The sequence below is a fragment of the Cuculus canorus genome, chromosome Z, assembly GCF_017976375.1.
Source record: "Cuculus canorus isolate bCucCan1 chromosome Z, bCucCan1.pri, whole genome shotgun sequence".
NCBI classification, from domain to species: domain Eukaryota; kingdom Metazoa; phylum Chordata; class Aves; order Cuculiformes; family Cuculidae; genus Cuculus; species Cuculus canorus.
Genome location: NC_071441.1, coordinates 41,850,734 through 41,871,020, shown reverse-complemented (window position 1 = coordinate 41,871,020; position 20,287 = coordinate 41,850,734). Strand labels below are relative to the sequence as shown.

The following is a 20,287-nucleotide window of genomic DNA, read 5'->3' as shown; positions in this document are numbered from 1 at the left end:
TCTGAGTCCAACACTTAAAAAAGCTTTCTAGCTATAAGCCTTTTGAACCAAAGCATAAGCCTGTCTGGACAAGCTGTGGAAGGGCTTTCACTGGATGTCTTTGTGAACTAGTTATTCTGTCCTTTTGGGTTAGGAAGTATGGATCCAGCTTTAGAGGCAAAGAGATAGATTATCTGACCTCTTAGCATCCCTTCAGTCCTATTGTCTATCATATGGGTTTTGTAGATGTTTCTCATCCTTTGGCTTTTACTCCAATCATTGTCAGCTTTAAGTTGAAGAAGAAAAAATAATTTAATTTCAAAGACACTGGAGCTGAATATGCTTTGTTTGCATAATGTCTACATGGAAATGTGGTGGTGAATATTATTGTTCTCCTTTTGTTATAGCAGTATGTCTACTTTCCGACGAAGGTGATAGGAATAATAAAATAATCGTCTTTAAACGGGCTGAACGGTGATCTAGAATTAACATATGAAATCCCAAAGTTCTGCTTACAAATTTGCAAAAAACGAATGGTTCCATTTTTGAGCCAGTTATGTCCTGAAAGCTTTCTCTCAGCAGGTCAGTGTAGTTTCAGGAGAATTGCTTATGTTTTGACTATTCAACAGTACAGTTTTCGTTCCAGACAAGTTTACATATCGTAATGATGCATTCTTTTTTTATTTTTCTGGACTGCACTGTAAAATCATCTCCGTCTCTCTGAACCAAAATAGGTCTTTAAGACAGTGATGATGGGAAAGAGCCACTGCAAAATCCTTTGTGTGTTTCCTGCAGCAAACTGATGCTGAGACTGGAGTGGTTATAAAGACATTTGTGCTGAAGCTCACCTTCTTCTAGGTCATACTGAGAATTCTCTCCCTATTACAATTAACTGTTCATCTCCCAAGTTCTAGCATGTTTCCTGCTTGCAACTTCATGATTGGTTTTAAAGAGGGGTCAGGTGGCAATTAACCTGGTTCTCCTTTCTTCCATCCTCCCTAGAAAAGATGTCAAAACTTCTCTGCCCTGGTTTCTCAAGTCAATTTTCTAATACAGATGCTATCAGTTGCACAGATTCCTATTGTTGAGTGTTAGAAATCTGATTTTTTTAATGCCATTTTTTAATGGATAAACCCAGCCTTTTGCCATGTCATATAAGTTTTCTATTTGAACAAATGCAGAGATGAAGGAGACTTTAAAAAATGAAGGGCTTGACCCTGTCTTTCAGCTTAGTGACGTGAAAGTTTTCCAAGGCAGTCTCACATCAGACCATAGAGCATGCAGAAATGTTTTCATTACTGACAGAACCGGATGGTGGTTTTCTGCCAGAGGACAAAAATGGGACTTTATTGTATAGGGTGTTTTGGAGGAGGGACAAAAATATATTTTTGCGCCAAAATGGCAACATCTGCATTTTTGCATGTTTTTCAAATATGTGTGTTTAAGAATTAGAGGCAAACTCTAGTTGTTGGAGATCTTGTGTTTGCAGAGGAAAACGTTGCTGTTTCCATGCTGTGTCTTCAGGTGATACAGCAAGCAGACCCTGGCTTTGGTGTGCTGGTTCTCATGGCTAGCCAGTGCCCTGGTTACTGCTCTGTCTGCAGATCTGTTTTCAAAGAGGCAAGTAAGGGCAGGTGGAATTAAATCTCGTCGTTTTGGGAAGCCTTGCATGTATCGTATGCTACAGACAAAGTCTTGGAGAAACTCTACAGATGGTAGCCCTTTCCTGTCACCAGCACCTTGTAGAGCAGAGACACTATGTATGTCTCAGTTTCCGTGGAAGGAAAGTGGGACCCACAAGACGGTTCATAGCCACTAGCCTCTCTCAGCTGTCGAGAGGGGACATCAGAGGAATCACTTCCAGGCTCAGAACCAGGAATGATCTCCCTTTTGCTTATCAAAGACATAAAATCTCTTCAGACTTCTGCAAACCTACGTGGACTCACTATGGTGTTTTGCTACTGAAAGGTGTGTTGGAACCAATATAGGGGTTTTTACCCTAAAGGCATAGGGATTACTATTTCTGGTACCAAATGGAAAGGGGGTGCACCTAGCCTGTCGCTGACAAGGAGCTGGACTCTGCCTGTGTAACACTAGATCCGTGAGTGAATATGCTTGCACAGAGAGACTGCCCGTTGACTTACTGCATCACTGGAGGTCACCACGCTGGGGTGTTACAGAACTTGAATCATCTGTGAGAGCCATCTGAAGATAAGGAGTTGCATCCCCCACAGGCAAGGGTTTTAAACAAAGATCAGTTTTCAGGTTTAGATATCCAGAGGCCAGCTGAATTTTCTACAGCTCTTCATTTTTGCAGCTGTACCCTAAAGGCTGGTGACGAGTAAGCTCAAATTGTTACATCCTTGATAAAACCTATCCTGGACCTATCTATTAGGCCATCTTTGTACGGTATGTAGGCAAAGGCTATCACCTGAACTGTATTGCTGCTTTGAAACTCCTCACAATCATCCTGCTTGGCCACTGAGGCAATATGGAGCATTTGAAGAAGTGAGTCCCAGATCCTCTTGTTTTATTTCCACCAGTGTTTCATATTCAAGATCAGAGGGAGGCACAGGCTCCTTTTAGTTCTGTTTTCTCAGCTGTTCATCCATTGCTCGTTCTCTGTAATAAGTCCTCTTGCCTTTCTGGTTACCTTCATTGTGTCTTATGCACTGGCTGGTGCATCTTGACCTCGTGCATCTTGTCAGAGCGCTCAGTTCTCACAAGTGAGTGAGGCTTCTGAATCTCAAGGACATCCCATTTTCAATGTTAGATTAAAGGATCAATTAAAGGTTTGTTCAATACTACCAGCAATTGTGACAGCAGATGCCATTTTGTCCTTGTCTGCCCTGTCTGCTTGTCTTTTGAAGAATTCCTGTTTAATAGCTGTCCCAAAGATGTCAAGTTTGAGAACGCTGCCCCCAGCAGTCTTGCTGTCCGGATCTCCAGGACTGCTCGTCATAGCACCTGTGGCTGCTTGGATTAAGGGCACACAACAAATAAGATAATTCACTCCCATAGCTCAAAAGGAGATCGCTTATTCCAAAAAAATGCTAAGCCATTTACTGCAGTATGTCTCTTCTGACAAGGAGAAATCCACTGTGTCCTTGGCTGAGATCCCAGAATTCACAAGGCACTTTTATGCGACCAATCAGCTTGAGTGCTTGTGCCCTTTGAGAGATTTTAGGATTAGGTATGACAGACTTCATTGGGAGAATTAGCTCCTGGAATGGACACATATCTAAGAAACATTTGACACACAACAGTCCAGCCTTGTCAGAAGCTAGTAAGTTTCTAGCTTCTGTCTAGCTTTCCACTCAGAAAGGGTGGGGACAATCAAAATTGTCAGAAATTTCTACACTTTTCAGTTGGGAGAGGGTTTCAGCCAAAGTGTGCATGAAGAAATCTTTATTGGTTTAACGAACAAAAAGTTTTTTGTAGATATCTCAGTTCTGGAGTGGAAAAACACCTGTTGATAGGCTGAAAGATGCAAGAACTGCTCCCATCTCACAAGGAGATGCTTGCCTCTGTACTGCCTGTTGGGGTGGTCCCTGACTATGCTGACTCATGAACAGTGTCTGGAAATTTTTTGGGAATGTGTTGGACTGAGACTATGCCAAGCACAAAGTAATATGAGGTGATCAAAGTCAAATGCCTGAGAATGTTCCCTGGCACTGCTGAGTTCGCTAATATAGCCTCTCTATCTCTGGGTTTGATTTCCTTGTTGTCAAACAAGTCTATTTTACCTGTATCTCCTCCTACTAATTTATTCCCCAGAAGACCATTTCAGCAGAGATCAGGGTGACACAGATTGTCACTCTAGCCTACAATTCCTGGAGGATGTTTCCTTGGATCATCGTTTCCATAAGCAGAGATGGTTGCAGTATGCCCCAAAAGGAGCTTTTGGACTAACATATATGCTTTGCTAATCCTCATCTTATACGTGCCTTTGAATACATGCATGTGACTGGAAGGTCTGCCTGAGATTGCTCTCTGATCTTCTGGGTCCAGTGAGATGCAGCAGCTTGTAGCCCATCCCCTCTATTAGCCATCATTACACTCAAATAATGATGAGTTTTTTTTAATCAGGCGCTGGCCTTAGGAGAAGCATTGCTACCATGACTTTCCAATGACAGCCTTCCTCCTCACTGACACTCCTTTCCCAGTGACCTGGAGAGGAATGTGTGGGGACTTCAAAGAACACAGGGCTGGTCTGTAGTCTGACACTAACTGTGGCTCCCCCACATGCACCATCCACACAGATTTAGTGGCCTGTTGCTCTTTGAAAACCATCATCCTACTCTTGTGATGGACACTTTGTTTTCTAGGTTGCCTGGTCATTTTTGCCTTTGGCTCTGACAAGCAAAAAGGCATTTATTAGTTAGGCGATGCTTTTGACTTGCTGGAATGTGTGCTGTTGTTGTTCCCAAGAGCTGCATTGAATATATTGCCCTAATAAGTAACATTTTGAGCAGCATTTTGTCTCTAAAATACAGATAACATAATTCACCTAGTTTAGTTTTTATTTTTAAATTACTGCTTGTTTGCTAGTCTGAGGAGGTTGAGTCTGTGTTTCATATGCTAAGTTAAAGGGCTAGCCACAGTGATCTGTAGTAGATTAGTTCTTTTTGTCTACATGTGAACTCATGAAGAAATTGGAGATTTTTCAGGAGAGCCTGTCAGGCAAATGTTTCCCATGTTAGGACTCAAATAAGTGGCATTAAAAATAGGTGAACTTGGAGGACACAGAACACTCTTGAAACCTTGCCTTTTAAGACTGTAAAAGGGGAACTTGGGCTTATTTGAAAGCTGGTCCTGTGCTGGTGAAGTAGGTGAACTGAAGCTTTGCTATAATCTGCCTATGTTTTGGTATATATGTAAGTTTCTGTCTAAGTAGGACCCCCTAGAAAGAGAGAGGTATGTTTTGACAAGGAGGATGCAAGAATTACTGAAATGAAGTTTTATTGGCCAGTCCCTCATTCATTCTTGGTTTTCACTGCTTTTGAAGGGATGAAGAAGAGAAAAAAAAGTTTCACTCAGATGGTACAGATGAAAAGGATAATGGGAGTCAGACAAAGGCTGTCAGTCGAATTGGCAACTCAAATAACCCATTCCTGGACATCCCTCATGATCCCAATGCTGCTGTCTATAAAACTGGATTTCTGGCTCGGAAAATCCATGCGGATATGGACGGAAAGAAAAGTGAGTATCTTTCACTCGTAAGATCTCATTTTCTTGTTATCTCTGCACAATGCCACTTACAATGAGCCCATGTGCTTCTTAAGGCAAATAGTGTTACTTCATTAGGGGAAATTGCAGCAATGCCAAACAATGTGGCAATTGGGTTATCACACTGTCACTATTAGGCCAGGATTTACAATGTTCGTTCCCATTTGCAGCAGCTCTAATGCATGAGTGTACAGAATAATGTGATACAGCAAAGCAATGTGAATCTTTGTGCTAAAAGAAAATGAATCTCATAGTTTACAGAGAGAAAACAATTTCAACTGAATTACAGTCACTGTTCTGTAGTAGTTTGATAATTATTCTTTTCATTTTGTGACACCAGATTGGTTCAAATGTCTCCTCCCCTCTGGGTCTATTTTTAAAGAAAGGCTGTTCTTTATTTTTACTTGGAAGATGCTGTAACCATTTCCTTCGTGACTACTGCACCTTAGGTCCCACACCCAATGAATGTCAGCAGCTTTTGGTAACAGCCAAATTTATGCCATGCAGTTTTCTTCCTGCCACTTTTTTTTCTGTAATATTCCTGCGGAGCCTCTTACTTTAATTATCCTCTTTTCTTCTTGTTCTACTTCTGTCTGTGGGGCATTAATTATCAAAGGCCTCTCATTTGCCTGTGTGTGTTTTATTGTTTCGATATCTTCCTTTGTTTGTTTTCTATTGATCTTGGAAGCAGTAGAGGCTACTCAGAGCATCTGCGTTTTTCCTGATCATTGTTGATCACTTACTCATGCTTCACACTCTTGAGGGAAATCCTGAAGACAAAGTCTGACTTTGTGATGGATTTCCAGGAACTGCATCTGTTTCCTAACTGGGCTAAGCTCTTTGGTGTTTGCATGTCTCACTAGTATATTTTAGAAGGTACATTTGGGGGTTGCTGTTTTCAAGCTGGAGGCTGACAGCTGGAGAACTAAATCTGAACAGAGATGTTGAAATCAAACTGACCTCATTCTTTGTGATGACTGGATGCTCTGAGTAGGTTACTCTTTCTTAAACTTCTGTTTATTTAACCAAAATAAGTAATTGTATCTAGTTACCTTTATTAAATGATTTCTTTTATTATAAATAATCAGTATTGCTTGTTTTTCAGCACACTGGGTGGTGGCATTTTGGGGATAATCCTTTTATGAGTAATGTTGTTAGGGCCATGTTTACAGAAATTCCTGTGTATCTTACAGGACTGTGTCTTATTGTCATGTAGCTCTTGAAAAAGTTACATTCTGAATTTCCAATTGCAAATAAAACGAAACTACATTTTTAAAGTTAGTTAGACCTTTTCTTATTTAATTTCCTAATGGAATTGTTGCAATGCAGAGATCAGCTTGTGTGGGATTGCAAAGGAATTTTTGTACTAGCATGTTGCTTATATTTTCACGGGAGAGGAGTACTGATGGCTAAAGCATTTAGGCAGTCTAGAGGAGAAGGAAGCAACAGGGGCCACTGGCTGAAAGCTGAACAGTGATGAGTGCCACTTAGAAATAAGTCCTGTTAAGTGACAAGAGAATGATTAACCTCTGGAGCAAGGAACTAATAACTCCCCACTATCACTTGCCGTCTTCAGATCAGAATGGGATTCCTTTCTGAGAGTGGTGCTTTAGTCATGCACGGGTTATTAATTTCAGTATAGATGCAAGTGAACGCTAGTCTGTGGTGCGTGCTTGTTGGAGAGTGAGCTGAGATGCAGGCTTCTAGTCTCTGGCACTGACTGTACAGCCTGTGCCGTCCCTCCCTTTATTGCAGCGGAACTGCAAACTGGAGCCTTGATACTGAATCCCTTTTTTTTTTTGCTTTTCTTCCTTTTCCCATCTCCCGTCCCTGACCTTCAGCTTGTTTCTAGGAATTTGTGGGCTGGATTTGTTGTCTGTGTTACATTCTTGAACCTCTAACTGACCTTAGGTTTCTTGAGAAGTGATTTATTTTTTTCCTCAGGATTTTGTTTGGCTCCTCTCTCCTTTCTCTTCTTTGGCTTTCCCTGCACCTGCAGAAAGAGAGGAAGGGACCAAGAAGCCATCCAACCACTCGGTGCCACTCGTGTGTGCAGCAGTGGTGAGGGGAAGGGTGCCCTTGAGAGGCACTGCTTTCTAACCAGTGTACTGTTGCTCCTGAGCAGTGCTTGCTAGCCTGTTGTGGCATGGAGAATGGGTGTATGCTTCTGAAAACTGACACGGTGCAGAGCTCAGACCTAGCTGTGCAGGGGCAGTGTTTGCCTACCTGCAAGAGTGCAAAGACTATCTCTCTGGCCTGCTTTCTGCATTGCTGCTGTTCTCTTCAGATCCAGTACAGGGCTGTTGTCAGGGTTGTTTTATTACTGTCTCACACAGCAAGTACGTGCAGGCACTGTGCTGAGTTGCCTTGCATTGTCCTTTGAAAAAGAGAGTACAAAGGAGGCTTAACACAGGACTAATGTAGCTCTCCTGTTGCCTAGACAAAGTGTAAAAATGGATCTGAGTTAAATGGGTTTTCATTTGTTTTCTTTGCAGCTCCCCGGGGAAAGCGAGGCTGGAAAACCTTTTATGCTGTGCTGAAGGGAACGGTCCTGTACTTGCAGAAGGTAGGGGAAATCACTGTCTTTTGGAAACTAATTAAAGAGGGATAAAGCAGCAGGCATCCTCTCCATTCTTACAGTCCACCCCCAAGTTCCTTTACATCCGACACACAGTGTAGCTGCTCTTGCTGCCCTTTACCCTGTTTACACACAGTCAGGCATGAATCCTTTCATTGACACTCTCTCCTTTTTCACACCTTCAAGTTCACCTCCATTGTCCACATCCACTTCTGCACCTTATCAGTTCCAGTTTATACTATTGCTGTCACTCATGGCTGAAAAAATCGTCAGCTTCACCAGCAAAGAAAGCATCATCTCTCTATGTCTTGCACACATTGCTCTAGGCTGCTTTTAACATTGCATTTCATACGTATGACTTCTCTCCTGTAAGACTGTCCTCCTTTCCCATCTTTTCATAGTATACTGCAGTGCCTGCAAGACTGATTGTAAAAGAATTGAACAGCAGTTTGGCTTTGGTAGGAATCTGCAGCTTCTGCTCCACAGCAAAACAGAAGGGTAAAATGATACTCCCTCTGTCCCTCCTCCCAGGAAAGATGAGACACTAGTATCTAACAATCTTTGCTCCTGACAGCAGGGAGTCTAAAAAAACAGTCAAAAGCCTTCAAGTCTTTAGGCACAAGTGTAAATATATTGTAGTACATTTTTAACTATATTCTTGGAACTTGAAATGCAGCTTGTGAGTGAGAACATCACAATCAAATAAATGGCAGCAGCTAAGTAGATTGTTAAGCCTTTTTGTCCCCACTTTGATGAAATGGAATAGGTGGTGTTTGTCCAGGCTGCCCTGCACTCTAAGAGTATCAGGAGTGTAAGTTCAGGTGCATACTGCTGTTTCCTCCTCCGCTGCTGTGGAATGCTGAAATTGTTGGTTTCATCGGAACCAGCATGGATAGTCTCTGAAGAGAGAGTTATTTGGATCAAATTCTTCCAGAATGAGGTTTACAAGATGCATGCTGTGGGTGCAGTACCTTTTTGAGAGAGCTGAAATCCGGAAACAGATAAAAAACAATCTGCAGTTAGGATGGAAAGATTTGGGCTGAAAGTTGGATGTGACATGCGCAAAGCCAGTGCAAGAGACTAGAACCATGTCTGTTGTATCGCAGCTGAGCTTTCCCTCTGGTCCTTTTGCAGGCAGCAGGTTCAGACTTTATGAAGTGTCCTTCATGCATGTTTGTGCTTGCCCTTTCCTTGGTGAAATGGAGTCAACTGCTTTGATTTCTGAAATAATCTTTAGTGTTCACCTGAAAAAACTGTGTGGTTCCCTAAGAAGTAAGAAGGCTTATTGTCCACAACACATTAATTAGATTGTTATTTCGTCACTGAGGGGACATTAATAAACTTTCAAAAGGAAGAAAAGAAATGGAGATGCTGTCTATCTCAGAATGTTAATTAAATACTTTTATAAGTATCACTGGCATATTGGTATAAATCGCTTTCTGTTTGACAAAATGTAGAGTTGCTGATATAGCACACACGTTTTCTACTGAATAGTGCTCTCCCCACTCTCACCCTTGATCCTTTGGGGAGTGATTTCATATCTGACTGTATCTCTGCAGAGTGAGATGCATTGCTGGAGTTCTAATTGGTTTGTTATTTCTGTGTCTTGCGCTTGTCACAGCACTTCAGTTCAGTCATTACAGGCTGGTTACTCTGCAAAGCTGCAGTCTCCTACCTGGTCCTGAAGACACTTGCACTGAAGCCATCTTGCTGTGGTACAATGACAAGCAAGGTTTTACATTAGTGCCATAAAAAGTTGACAGAGGGGCCTGATGGGAAGTGACTTATTCTCAGAGCGATGGGGCATCTGTGAGCCTCCCCAGGGTGCCTCCAGTGCCTGCTCAGCCACGGTGCTTTCTGCTGCAGCTCTGAAACATCTTCTGATTTCTCTTAAGCTCCAGAGGGTCCAACAGGTCTTTGCTTCATCCCTGAAATAAACTTTGCTTTGTTAGGGATGTGGTATTACAGAAATTGAGGGTGCCAGGGTTTTAAAATACACAGTTTGACGAAGTTGTTATAGTAAAAGTTGCTGAGCTGATGTTTCCTCTTGCAGTATACCAGGAGACTGAATTACCCTATATTTCAGAAAGTCCAGGACCTTCTTAGGACAGTGTGATTTCTTTGTAGAAATGCATAGCCCTGGCAGTAGTTATGGGCAAAGGATTTCTTTGCCTCTGTTTGCCTTCTCTCCTGATTATGGAGTGTTATAGGGCAGGGTTCATTCACATACCCACACATTTTCCCTCTTTCCCTCATCATCTGTGTATTACCTGTATGTCAATGGAGATAACACCTGTGATGATGGTTTTGTTGCACCGAGTACTATTCAAGCAGGGAAGAGAGAAATGTCATTGTTGTAGGTGCTGTATACACACAGACATATGTACAAACCTCTGCAATATTACTTTCTGTGTTTATCCATAACTCAGCTGTTCCCCAAAGGCACTACAGTAATATAAAAATTAATTATTTGTAGCAGCTGTGATTCCCCTGGTGGGCAGTCTGATTCCAATTCTGCTGTCATTCTGTTTGCGTACCAATGTGGTTCTCCTTATTTTGCTGTCAAAGCCCATGTATGACAGTGGAATGGTGGTCACTTGAGATTTACTGGGGAGCTTATCTGGGCAGTTTTGGCTACATGCCCACACTTTATTTTTGGGTTTTTTTATCATTGGAAATGTTTCAGTGCTAATTCCTCTGCTGCATATTGTTTGATTTTTAAGTGAGTGATTTAAGAACATGCTTTCTCAATTAGTAAGCACAAAGGGCACTGAAGGGGCTCAGTGGAAGCATTCACAGTTAGCCAACTAAATATGCCTGCACAGTGTTATATAAAATTAGAGGTTTGACATGTTTGGGATGTTGGCCCTGTCTCTGGGCATCCTCAGGCCAAGGTTAATTTCCTGCCCTCTGTTCATGGCAAGAGGAAATTGCAAAGTAGGAGCTTGACAGAATGTCTGTTCACTAGACTGACATGGGATGTGATGTGCGTAGAGAAAAGTTTATAAGAGGAGGACATAAGGCTGACCTCATTTCCTTGCTAGAAATTGCTTCTGGGCAAGCAGTGCAGGACATGGACTTTTGTGTTTTGTTTGGACTCTGCTTCAAGGTTTGCAGTGTCTTCGCTCTTTCATGTGGCATTTTATGATCTTGCAGGCTTTCAGGTATTTTTGCATAACTTTTATTGAATGTGTTTTCTATATTGAAATTTTAAAAAAAAAAGAAAGAAATGCCAGAATGATGTAAAGTATTCAATGATGAGACTTCCTGTATGAGAATTTTGCAGCCATTACCTGCAACTGAGAGGAGATACCCACCCCAAGTCCACTGACTGATAAAAAGCCGAATGTCATTCTCTGGTCTATCAAAACCAGATTTAGAAATATGTTGTCTCTGAGTCAGCAGGATATGGGAAAATCATTCTCCAGGAGTCTGGGAAAGATGAATTCAGCATGTCATTGCGTTGTATGCAGCGCTCACATCAGCCTTCAGCTCACAGAGAGGTCACGGTTCTTTTCTGGCTCCTTGTATATTTCTTGCTGCTGTCTTCTATCTTTAGTGAGCTGCCTTCCATTTCAGCTCAACTCCATGCCAACACCAGCGCATCAGAGCACGTGCTGTCCTTGGTGGCACAGGAGATATGGATCTTCCTGCTCCCGTAGCATTCCCTGCCAGCTGAAGAGAGCTGAGGGCCTTAGAGGAATAATTTTGATGTACATTCACATCCTTCCAGCTTTTTCTGAGGCTGGTCAACTATGTGGAGACATTTCCAGTATGCTGATCAGTGCCTTTGGAGAAGGTAACAGAGTCCCAGCTGTCAAGGTAGACTGCAGCCAGCTAATGCGGTGGGATTAGCAAGGATTATTATGAACAGTCTTTGTCAGTAAGGAGGGATTTTCAGCCAAGACTGCTTCTGGAACTGCACAAGTGTGGATTTCTCCTGGAACAGATCTAGTTATCAGAGCAGGTTGTGGAAATTAGATGCATCTCACCAAGGAAGCTAGGAGGCAACAAACAAGGTGATAGCTGACACTGTGTCTAGGGAACTTGAGGAAAGCAAGAATACCATGTTTCTGATGTCTGTCTGACTTCATTTCCTGGCCCTGAAGTTTTCTCACTCTCCCTGGACACTGGTGCCAGTCATTTCCCCCAGAATTACCACTAAATAAATCTGGTTTTGAACCCATGAAGGATGGATTTAGAGCTGGGGTCTTGCTTCCTCCATCTTCAGGATGAGTCTGGGCTAGATATTGAACAGCCGTCTCCAGTTCTTGTCCTTTGACTTGGGACTTTCTCAAATCTTCCTTGAGGAAGTTTGGAGTGCCCTAAGTGAGAACAGGCAAAATCCATCTCATCTTCTATGAGAGAAGGATGTTAGTCTTCAGTCACTACCAGACCTTGAAAACCCCTTATGTTGTAAATGTTTAGGTTGAAAACTACCCTTCAGTCATCTGTGCAGCAGTGCTTTGCCTTTCTGCTATGACTGCCAGAGCTGTTGTGGGTTGTGCCCTTGTCTCAGCCCAAGTGGAGGTAGTGCTGCGACAGTTTGCTGGTTAGCTACGTCTTTTCTGGTGAAGTGTCTGAGTAACAGCAGGTTCTGGGCCTGCACTAGCAGGAGCCCTGTGAGGAAGGATGAGACATGACAGAGGAACTGGATGCTTTGTCCTGCTTCTGGGGAGGTGGTCACCACAGCAGGTGACTCCCTATCCATTGAAACTCATCCTGGAGAGCCCTGATGAAACCCAGCCTAGCTGAGAGCACAGATGCCTTCAGTAGCGGTGTCGTTGCCTCTGGCTGCAACCTTGCTCTGTACACTGCCTGATAAGACTGGTAAACCAATTCATGCACGTTAAACAGCTCTTCACCAGGGCTGGTGGCTCTCTAGGTGTTCAAATTAGCGTTGTCCCTGCACGTGCTCTACATTGTGCACTCCGTTGCCTGCTAAACCCCATCTCGTAACTCTTGTGCTCAAGTGAAGGGATCAATAGTTACCACACCTGCAGGGAATTATTCCTCTGTTTTGCGGCTGTCACCCTTGGTGACTGTTTCAGATGAGATTGATTTCTGTGATGTACTGAGAGGGAGAGATGGAGTTAGTTGCAGACTGCTTTGGCCTCTTCTTCAGAAACTTTGCATGTACAGCATTTCTGGCAAATGAGTTTTGCTTGGAAAAGCTCCTGGCTTTCCCAAGCCATTTGTAGTTTAGTGGGCTTTAAACTGAACTTACGGCTGTACCATGATTGTGTCATCATTCAGCTTCTGTCACTTAGGGGATTAAAGACTGACACTTGCAACAGAGAGGAGTCTAGGAATAGTACTCTTGTGTCAGAAACCCGGATGGTGCTCCACTTGCCATTTGCAGACCCTGAACAGACAGATTTAAAGGACATTGCTAGTATTTGCTTTGTGGATACTGATAAGGAGGCTTCTCCACTGTGAGGATCTGCCTAGGAGGATGTACAAAGGCAGTTATTTGAGAAAAAAAAGGAACCGTGGAGGCTGAGAACCCAAGGAGAAAACAGCATCTGAGCAGTGGAGGCAAGGAGCTGGTGATGAAGGATTCCTGAAATGAAGACAAATAGTTCACAGCTGCTGTGATAGTCAGACAGGTAGTGAAACTACTCTCCCTTGCAAAGAGATCAGGAAAGAAAGAGAAAGGAAAGGATGTTAAAGGTAGTGGGAACCACAAGTGCTCTTGTCAGGTAGTATTCAGTTCATATAGTTTAATGGACCAAGGTTTTTGCCTAGATTTAAGGCAAAGGAGTAGCACACAGAGAAATAACATACCATTTCTCACCTATTAACTCCTGCAGGATGAATATAAGCCAGAAAAGGCTTTGTCAGAGGAAGATCTGAAGAATGCAGTTAGTGTGCATCATGCTCTGGCATCCAAGGCAACGGACTATGAGAAGAAACCCAATGTCCTCAAGCTTAAAACAGCAGATTGGAGGGTCCTGCTTTTCCAAGCCCAGTAAGTGCTCTTTTCTGATTTGTGCAGTTGTTGAGGAAAGAAAGCAGTGCTGGAGGAGGGGTAAATTCATGCCTGAACAGGTTAAAGCAGAGGCTTAAGAGGGTCATCTGTTTATTTTATCAGAAATAAGATTAAGAAGTGATTTGATTAGAGTGCACAAGTAGTTCCTGAGAAAGAAACATCAAGTTTTAAGAGGCTTTTCAATCTAGCTGAGAAGGGCATAACCAGATGCAGCAGCTGGAAGCTGAAGCCACACAAAATTCAGTTTGGAAACAAGGTGCAAACTTTTTAACAGTTAGGGTGATTAATCATTGAAACAAATGACCAAAGGCAATCTTGGATTGTCTGTCTCCTGATGTTGTCAGGTCCTAGCCAGATGTCTTTCTAGAAGATATGCTTTGGTCAGAAACAAAGTTACTACTTAATATAACAATAATTTGATTAAGTTTTTCAGGCTGTGATGTCCAAACAGAACAGATGACCTGCATTTTACTTCTGACATTAAAAACCTGTGGACAACTCTTGTGTACGAGCCCATTTCTACTGTGATTCATGTGAAAACTCCTAAGGATCTGTGGTGTCCAGCACAGCCTGGACCTTAGGAGTTATATATGAATCAGGGCATTGGTTGGCTCTGTTGCCTGTGTTGTTTTGATTGGATTAGGAAAAGATGCATGCTAGAGTGACTTATGGGCCTAATCACGAGCTACCCTGTGACTGAGATATCTGACATTAACTGCTTGCAAAGGTAGAACAGAAGTCTGAGCAGACTCTAAGACTTGTCTAGTTCTGGTTGTTATTGCTTTTAAAATACCATTGAATGAGTGGGAAAGAGGTAGAGGATGCTGAATTAACAAGTGCTTATTTATGTTTCTTCCTCAGGAGCCAAGAGGAAATGCAGACCTGGATCAACAAGATTAACTGTGTGGCTGCTGTCTTCTCTGCACCACCATTTCCTGCAGCAATTGGCTCTCAGAAGAAGTTTAGTCGCCCACTTCTGCCAGCCACCACAACAAAGCTATCTCAGGTGGGCTATTTTATGAAGGGTAGGTGATGACAATTTCTCTGTCTGGCTGGAGATTGAACAGTGGTCCTTGACATTACTTTATGGCTGTTGCCACCCGCATGCCTAGGAGAATGAGGTTACTGTGGCAAATCTTGATGCAAGAGTTGAAGTGGGGGAAGAAAAGGAGCATATATATTGAATATAATTTTTTTATGCTGTCGAAGGAAAAGGAAATAATCACTAGTGTTTCTAGTACCAGATACAGAATTTTCATCCTTCCGTTATGGCTCTGCAGAGGATGTTTCAAATACTATTTGAGTATTTATTGCCACTCATTTCCGAAGAAATGGACATACTCCTGGTGTCTGGCTTATTGAGGTGATAAAAGGTGAAAGCTGATGTACCAGGCAAGCATCAATTATATTTCTTCCACACTACTTTTCCAGGCTCCAACCCTTATCAGCTCAGGGATTTCCTGTTTAATGTATATTTATAAACTGTCTCTTACATGAATGTCTTTGGTCTCCCTTGTGATCACATAAGCTTTTGGCTTCCACAGCATCCTGTGACAGGGCATTTCACAGCTCTGTAACTTCTTGCAAGAAAAAAACCCCTATTTCTACTTACTTCAGACTGGGTGTGTTTGATGCTTGCACTGGGTCTGGGTACTTTGGGAGCTGTGATGCATGCCTGCAATTCCTCCTGCATTGGCAGGAACATGATACTGATTGCGTTGACAGTGTGGCAGAGGTCATAGATCCGAATCCAAGGTGTATACTTTAAGAGTAAAGTGGTGTTAGCTTTTAACGTGCTCTACCCATGCTGGCTTGCTTCTTAAATTCTCTTTTTGCCATCTTAATAGCTTAGCAACACTGCTTAGAAACCAGTATCTCACAATCTGCATTTCTCTAAGGGAATGTGGTTTTCATGTCTCCCATGCTTTTTACCTCTCTATGGCAGTAGCCTTTCTTCTTACAGTGTGGTGACCGACTTTCCATCTTCTATTTTAGGTGAATGTTTAAAACTTGTCTCACGCAGAATAATACTAACTTGTCTCATCCTTGTAGTTTTACTCTTTGCTCACGCATATCTTCTTTAAAATACTGTATGGGACTCCAGTAATTCACCCAAATTCACCAAAAAAAGCCTGTCTACTCACTGTTATTCTGTGTGATTGTTCCATTTAGCACATTGTTTCCTAGTCTCATTGTTTCTGTTTAATCTGGAAAGGGAAAAAAATAGAACACAGCCCTGTGGTTTTTGTCTCAAAGAAGGGGAGACACGAAAAGTGGAATAAAATGAGCTGTTTTAGCTAAAGGCAGAAGAATGTTAGGTGTTCAAAGCAGATAAATTCAAAGGCAAGCAGAAACACATCTGCTTTTATCTGTCAGTGTAGAAAAGCTGCCAGCAGGCTGCTTCTCATTTGACAGATGAAAAAATATAAATTGTCAAATCCCTGTGGTTGCTGTTTAGAATTTTGTGGGCTGAATCATGATGGACAGTACTTCTTCAAAGGCCTTGTTTCTGGTCAGGCAGAAGTCAGGATGCAGTGAGAACCTAACTTAGACAAGGGAGAGAGGTTGGACATGACAGGTTGTTCGAGAGGATTGTACCAAGTTTGCTTTCAGAAGCAGATCAGTGTCTAATCTTGGGTAGTCCAACCAAAGAGGGATGTGACAAAGCTATATATAAAGGAACTAGGTTGTTTCTCTTTTTCATATCTTTTTTTTTTTTTTTTTTTTCTTTCCTGAGAATATGCATGCACACACAAAAGCTCCAAAGGGTTGCGGCCCTTTGGAAATTACAAGTGCCAAATGAATAGCTGCTCAAAGACCTCCTGTCATGAGGCTATAGAACTTGCTGCAACAGAATGTCACTGGGATCAGGGATTCAGCACAATGTAAAGAGTGACCGGACACTAATACAACAAGCAGACCCAGGGTAGTTACTAGAAGCAACAAGAATTTTTGGCAGACATTGGTTAGTAGTTTGAGCCCTACCATGTATAGGCGGAGGCAAATTATCCCACGTGTTTCTTTCTTCAGTTCTCTTCCAAAAGAGTTGAAACACAAGATTAGATGGGGCTCAAATATCATCCTCTGTAGGAGTTTTTCTCCCTTCTGCTCTTTGCAGCAGCTCCAGCTCAGTGAACTTGAAGGCTCAGTCCCTGGTGTGACTCACAGTGCAGTGCAGGCATATCTGAGCTAGGCTTGAGGCTGCAAGCTGGGCAGCCAGACTACTGGGGACAACTACTGTAGCAGCTATCTCTTCCTGTGAAGCTAAGTACATACAGAGGAGCTGAGCTGGGTACTACCTGGCTAAGTCACTGAGATCTGCGTGATCATATTTATATTTTGGACTTACCTAGTTCAAACATAATTTCAACCCAGAGACCAGAAATGGCCAGAAGGCCATGCTGCAGGAGCTGGAAACCTTCTGAGCTGAGGGAAGGTTAGCTAACAGATGGACTGGAGGAAGTGAGTGGGCCTAGCATTTTGATAAAGGAAGTTGCCTAGAAAGGGGGAGTAGCAGCTCCTCACGTTTTTCAGTTGCGCAGTGGGATAAAAGCTGGTAGCAGCTTAGCAAAGTGAAATACCTTTCGGAACCGGACAGCCTTTCCTCTCCTGGATGCATTATATTGTTCTGAACAAATGGAAACTGCAGAACAAAGAGGATTTAGTAGTGCAGAAATGAAAATAAAGGGCCCTGACTCCATGTCCTTTCTGTCATGGAAGGAGCTACTTTTACATAGCAAAGACCTGAGGCAGGGTCTTTGCCTGTCTCATTCTGCCCTTGATCTGGCTACATACACATCAGCCTTAATTAATATGCCAAATGATGTATTAGAACAGAAGTGTCATGTTGTCAGTAATTCTCTGCAGCAAGCTGCTTCTGTTGCTCTCAGCAAGGCAAGGGATGACAGGTTTGCTATCCTTCCTGGTGGCATCTGCTAGCTGCTGAGTTTTTCTGCAAACTTGGCCAGCTTTGCTTGGATGCCTTTGAGAGAGCTGTTGGGGACGGGGCTCTGGGATAACACATTATTATTCGAATTAAAGTTAGTTAAATGAAAGAAGAGAAAAAAAAGAAAGAAAGAATGAGAAACTACTTGGTACTACTGTCCAGGGATCTCTTTGTTTCCCTTTGTTTATTGAATATTTTAGATTCTGTCACTTAAGTGCCTAATGTGTTTCTGAAGGATGAACAGCTGAAGTCCCATGAAGCTAAGCTGAAGCAGATCTCCACTGAGCTCGCTGAACATCGCTCCTATCCTCCTGACAAGAAGCTTAAAGGAAAGGAAGTAGATGATTACAAACTGAAGGACCACTATCTGGAGTTTGAGGTATGTATGGAAAACATTATTTCATTTGCGTTTTGATGTGGATGGGAAAACGGGTCTAATACTTTGGGTAAAGTCCTAAAGTTCTGTGCTTTTCACCTTACTTCACCAAGGAGATGTTCTTGTTAGACAGACATGTCACAGCAGTCCCAGAAGCTTAGATGTGCCTCCTCTTTCTGATAAGGACCTCCGATGACCTTAGCAATGAATTTAGCTCCTTGTCTGTAAAATGCAGAATAAAAATGTGACCCTCTGTCCTTGCCAGATGTATCTATTTGAAGAAATGATAAAGTCTTCAGGCAGGAACTGTCTTATGTTAAGACTGTGTGCTGCCTAGTCTGTTTACTTCTCAGTCTTTATGGAATGACTATGTTCTGCAGTAATGCAAATCATGATAGTTGTCCTCCATTGGTATGTTTTGAACTGCTATTATTCTCATAGGGATGCTTCATCTGAGCCATTTTTGTTGTTTGCCAGTGAGCTGGGTGTCAGGACAGTCAGGAAAAGGGTAGAATTATTGATCACAGGACTGAGTCATGCAACTTAGGCAACTGCAGTAGGAGATTGTTTTGAGTATCTGATACCAGCTTTTTTATCTATCATGGTGTCTGCCATGTTGTAGGTCTATGCAAGAGGGGCTTGTCAACCCAGCAAGTGCCTGTCTTTTTTCATGGCTGCACCTTTGAGCTTTTCCCCCAGAACTCCTGAATCAGTGTTACCTTGCGTCTGAAAGCATCCTACTCTAGCTAGGCACTTCCTGGCAAGGAAAATTCATAGTCTGAAGAAGAGAAAGAGCAGATAAGACAGAAGACAGAAGGACCACCAGGGGAGGTGCTGGAGGCAGCATAACCCTCTAGAGTTAAAGTAAGCCTCCTGCTATGTGTTGTATGAGTTTCTTTTGGAGGAGCTTTTTTACTCTTTGGCGGAGGGTTGTAACCACCATTTGTGTTTGACTTTGCTGTAGCTCCAGCGTCCATTGCATACGGTGAGCTTGAGATTTTTTTGTCTAGATGTTTTACTACTGTTTCGTGTAGAGAACACAAGTGGCAAATTTGTTTTTTCCACATCCCATATCCCTGATATGATCTATCTGCTCAACAGTCAAATGAGAAAGTGGTAGACAGGGCTGGCAAGCAAATGGTACACGGTGATGTGAATGGGATAGACTACATAATCCATAAAACAGGGATGAAGTGAGGTGATGGGATACCTCACGTGACTAGAGTGCTGCCATGAATGGATATAGGCTTTTTAGAAAGGAAAGAGAAAGATGGCAGGGAGAGGAAGATGCCCTTTATGTGAGTGAGTGAGTAACAGGCACACATGAAGCTTTGCTTAAGAAAGGGAAACGAGCTAGCTGAGAGCTTGTGATTGGCACATGAAGATGGGTGTCATTGTGGCGGCTGTCTGCTAGGCCTTTTTGAAAATACTGGAAGAAACCTTGTGTTTGCCGGCTCTGATCCTCATGGGAAACTTCACCTCTATATCTGCTGGAGGGACAACACAGAAGGGCAAAGCAACCCAGGACATTTCTAGTGTGCATTGACAACAACTTGCTAACACTGGTGAGTGAGGAGCAAACAAGGAGGGGCACTTTGCTGGGTCCCTCACTTATAAATTGGGAAGAACTGGTTGGAGTTATGAAGATCAGGAGCAACCATGGCAGCAGTGACCACAAGATTTGGGCTCCTGGAGGGCTGAATTTGGCCTATTCAGGGAACTGCTTGGAAGAACCCCATTAGATACAGCCTTGAGGGGAAGAGGGTTTTGGGAAAGCTGGTCACTTTTCAAGGATCTTTTTGTTTAAGCTCTGAAATGGTCTACTCTGACAGACAAGAAAGCAAGCAAAGACAGCTGAAGGCCTTCATGGATGAATAAGTTGCTCCTGGCAAAACTCCGCCATAAAAAAGAAGTGTGCAGGAGGTGGACGCGGTAGCAGGTGGCACAGGAGTAATGGAGATACTGTCCGAGCATGTAGGATTGCATTTAGGAAAGCCAAAACCCACGTAGTGTTAAATTTGGCAAAATATATCAACCCTAAGAAGAAAGGTTTCTACTGGTATGTTAACAGCAGGACATCTAGGAAAAGCATGGGCCCTAGTTAAGGCCCATAATGGAGGAGGGGACCTTGTCACAAAGAATAGGGAAAAGCAAGGGTACTTAGTGTCTCTTTGTCTGGTCTCTTGT

At 42.7% G+C, this 20,287-nt stretch overlaps 1 protein-coding gene across 9 annotated transcripts in view; it reads left to right on the top strand.

The window, feature by feature from the left end:
* The window catches only part of PSD3 (pleckstrin and Sec7 domain containing 3), a 111,065-nt gene that overhangs the window by 77,867 nt on the left and 12,911 nt on the right, over positions 1-20,287 (top strand). For all 9 annotated transcript variants that reach the window (XM_054053981.1, XM_054053979.1, XM_054053980.1 and 6 more), the window contains 5 exons: positions 4,988-5,181; positions 7,704-7,774; positions 13,600-13,757; positions 14,640-14,784; positions 17,960-18,103. In XM_054053981.1, the coding sequence (XP_053909956.1) occupies positions 4,988-5,181; positions 7,704-7,774; positions 13,600-13,757; positions 14,640-14,784; positions 17,960-18,103 (712 nt within the window). The remainder of the gene's footprint in view (positions 1-4,987; positions 5,182-7,703; positions 7,775-13,599; positions 13,758-14,639; positions 14,785-17,959; positions 18,104-20,287) is intronic.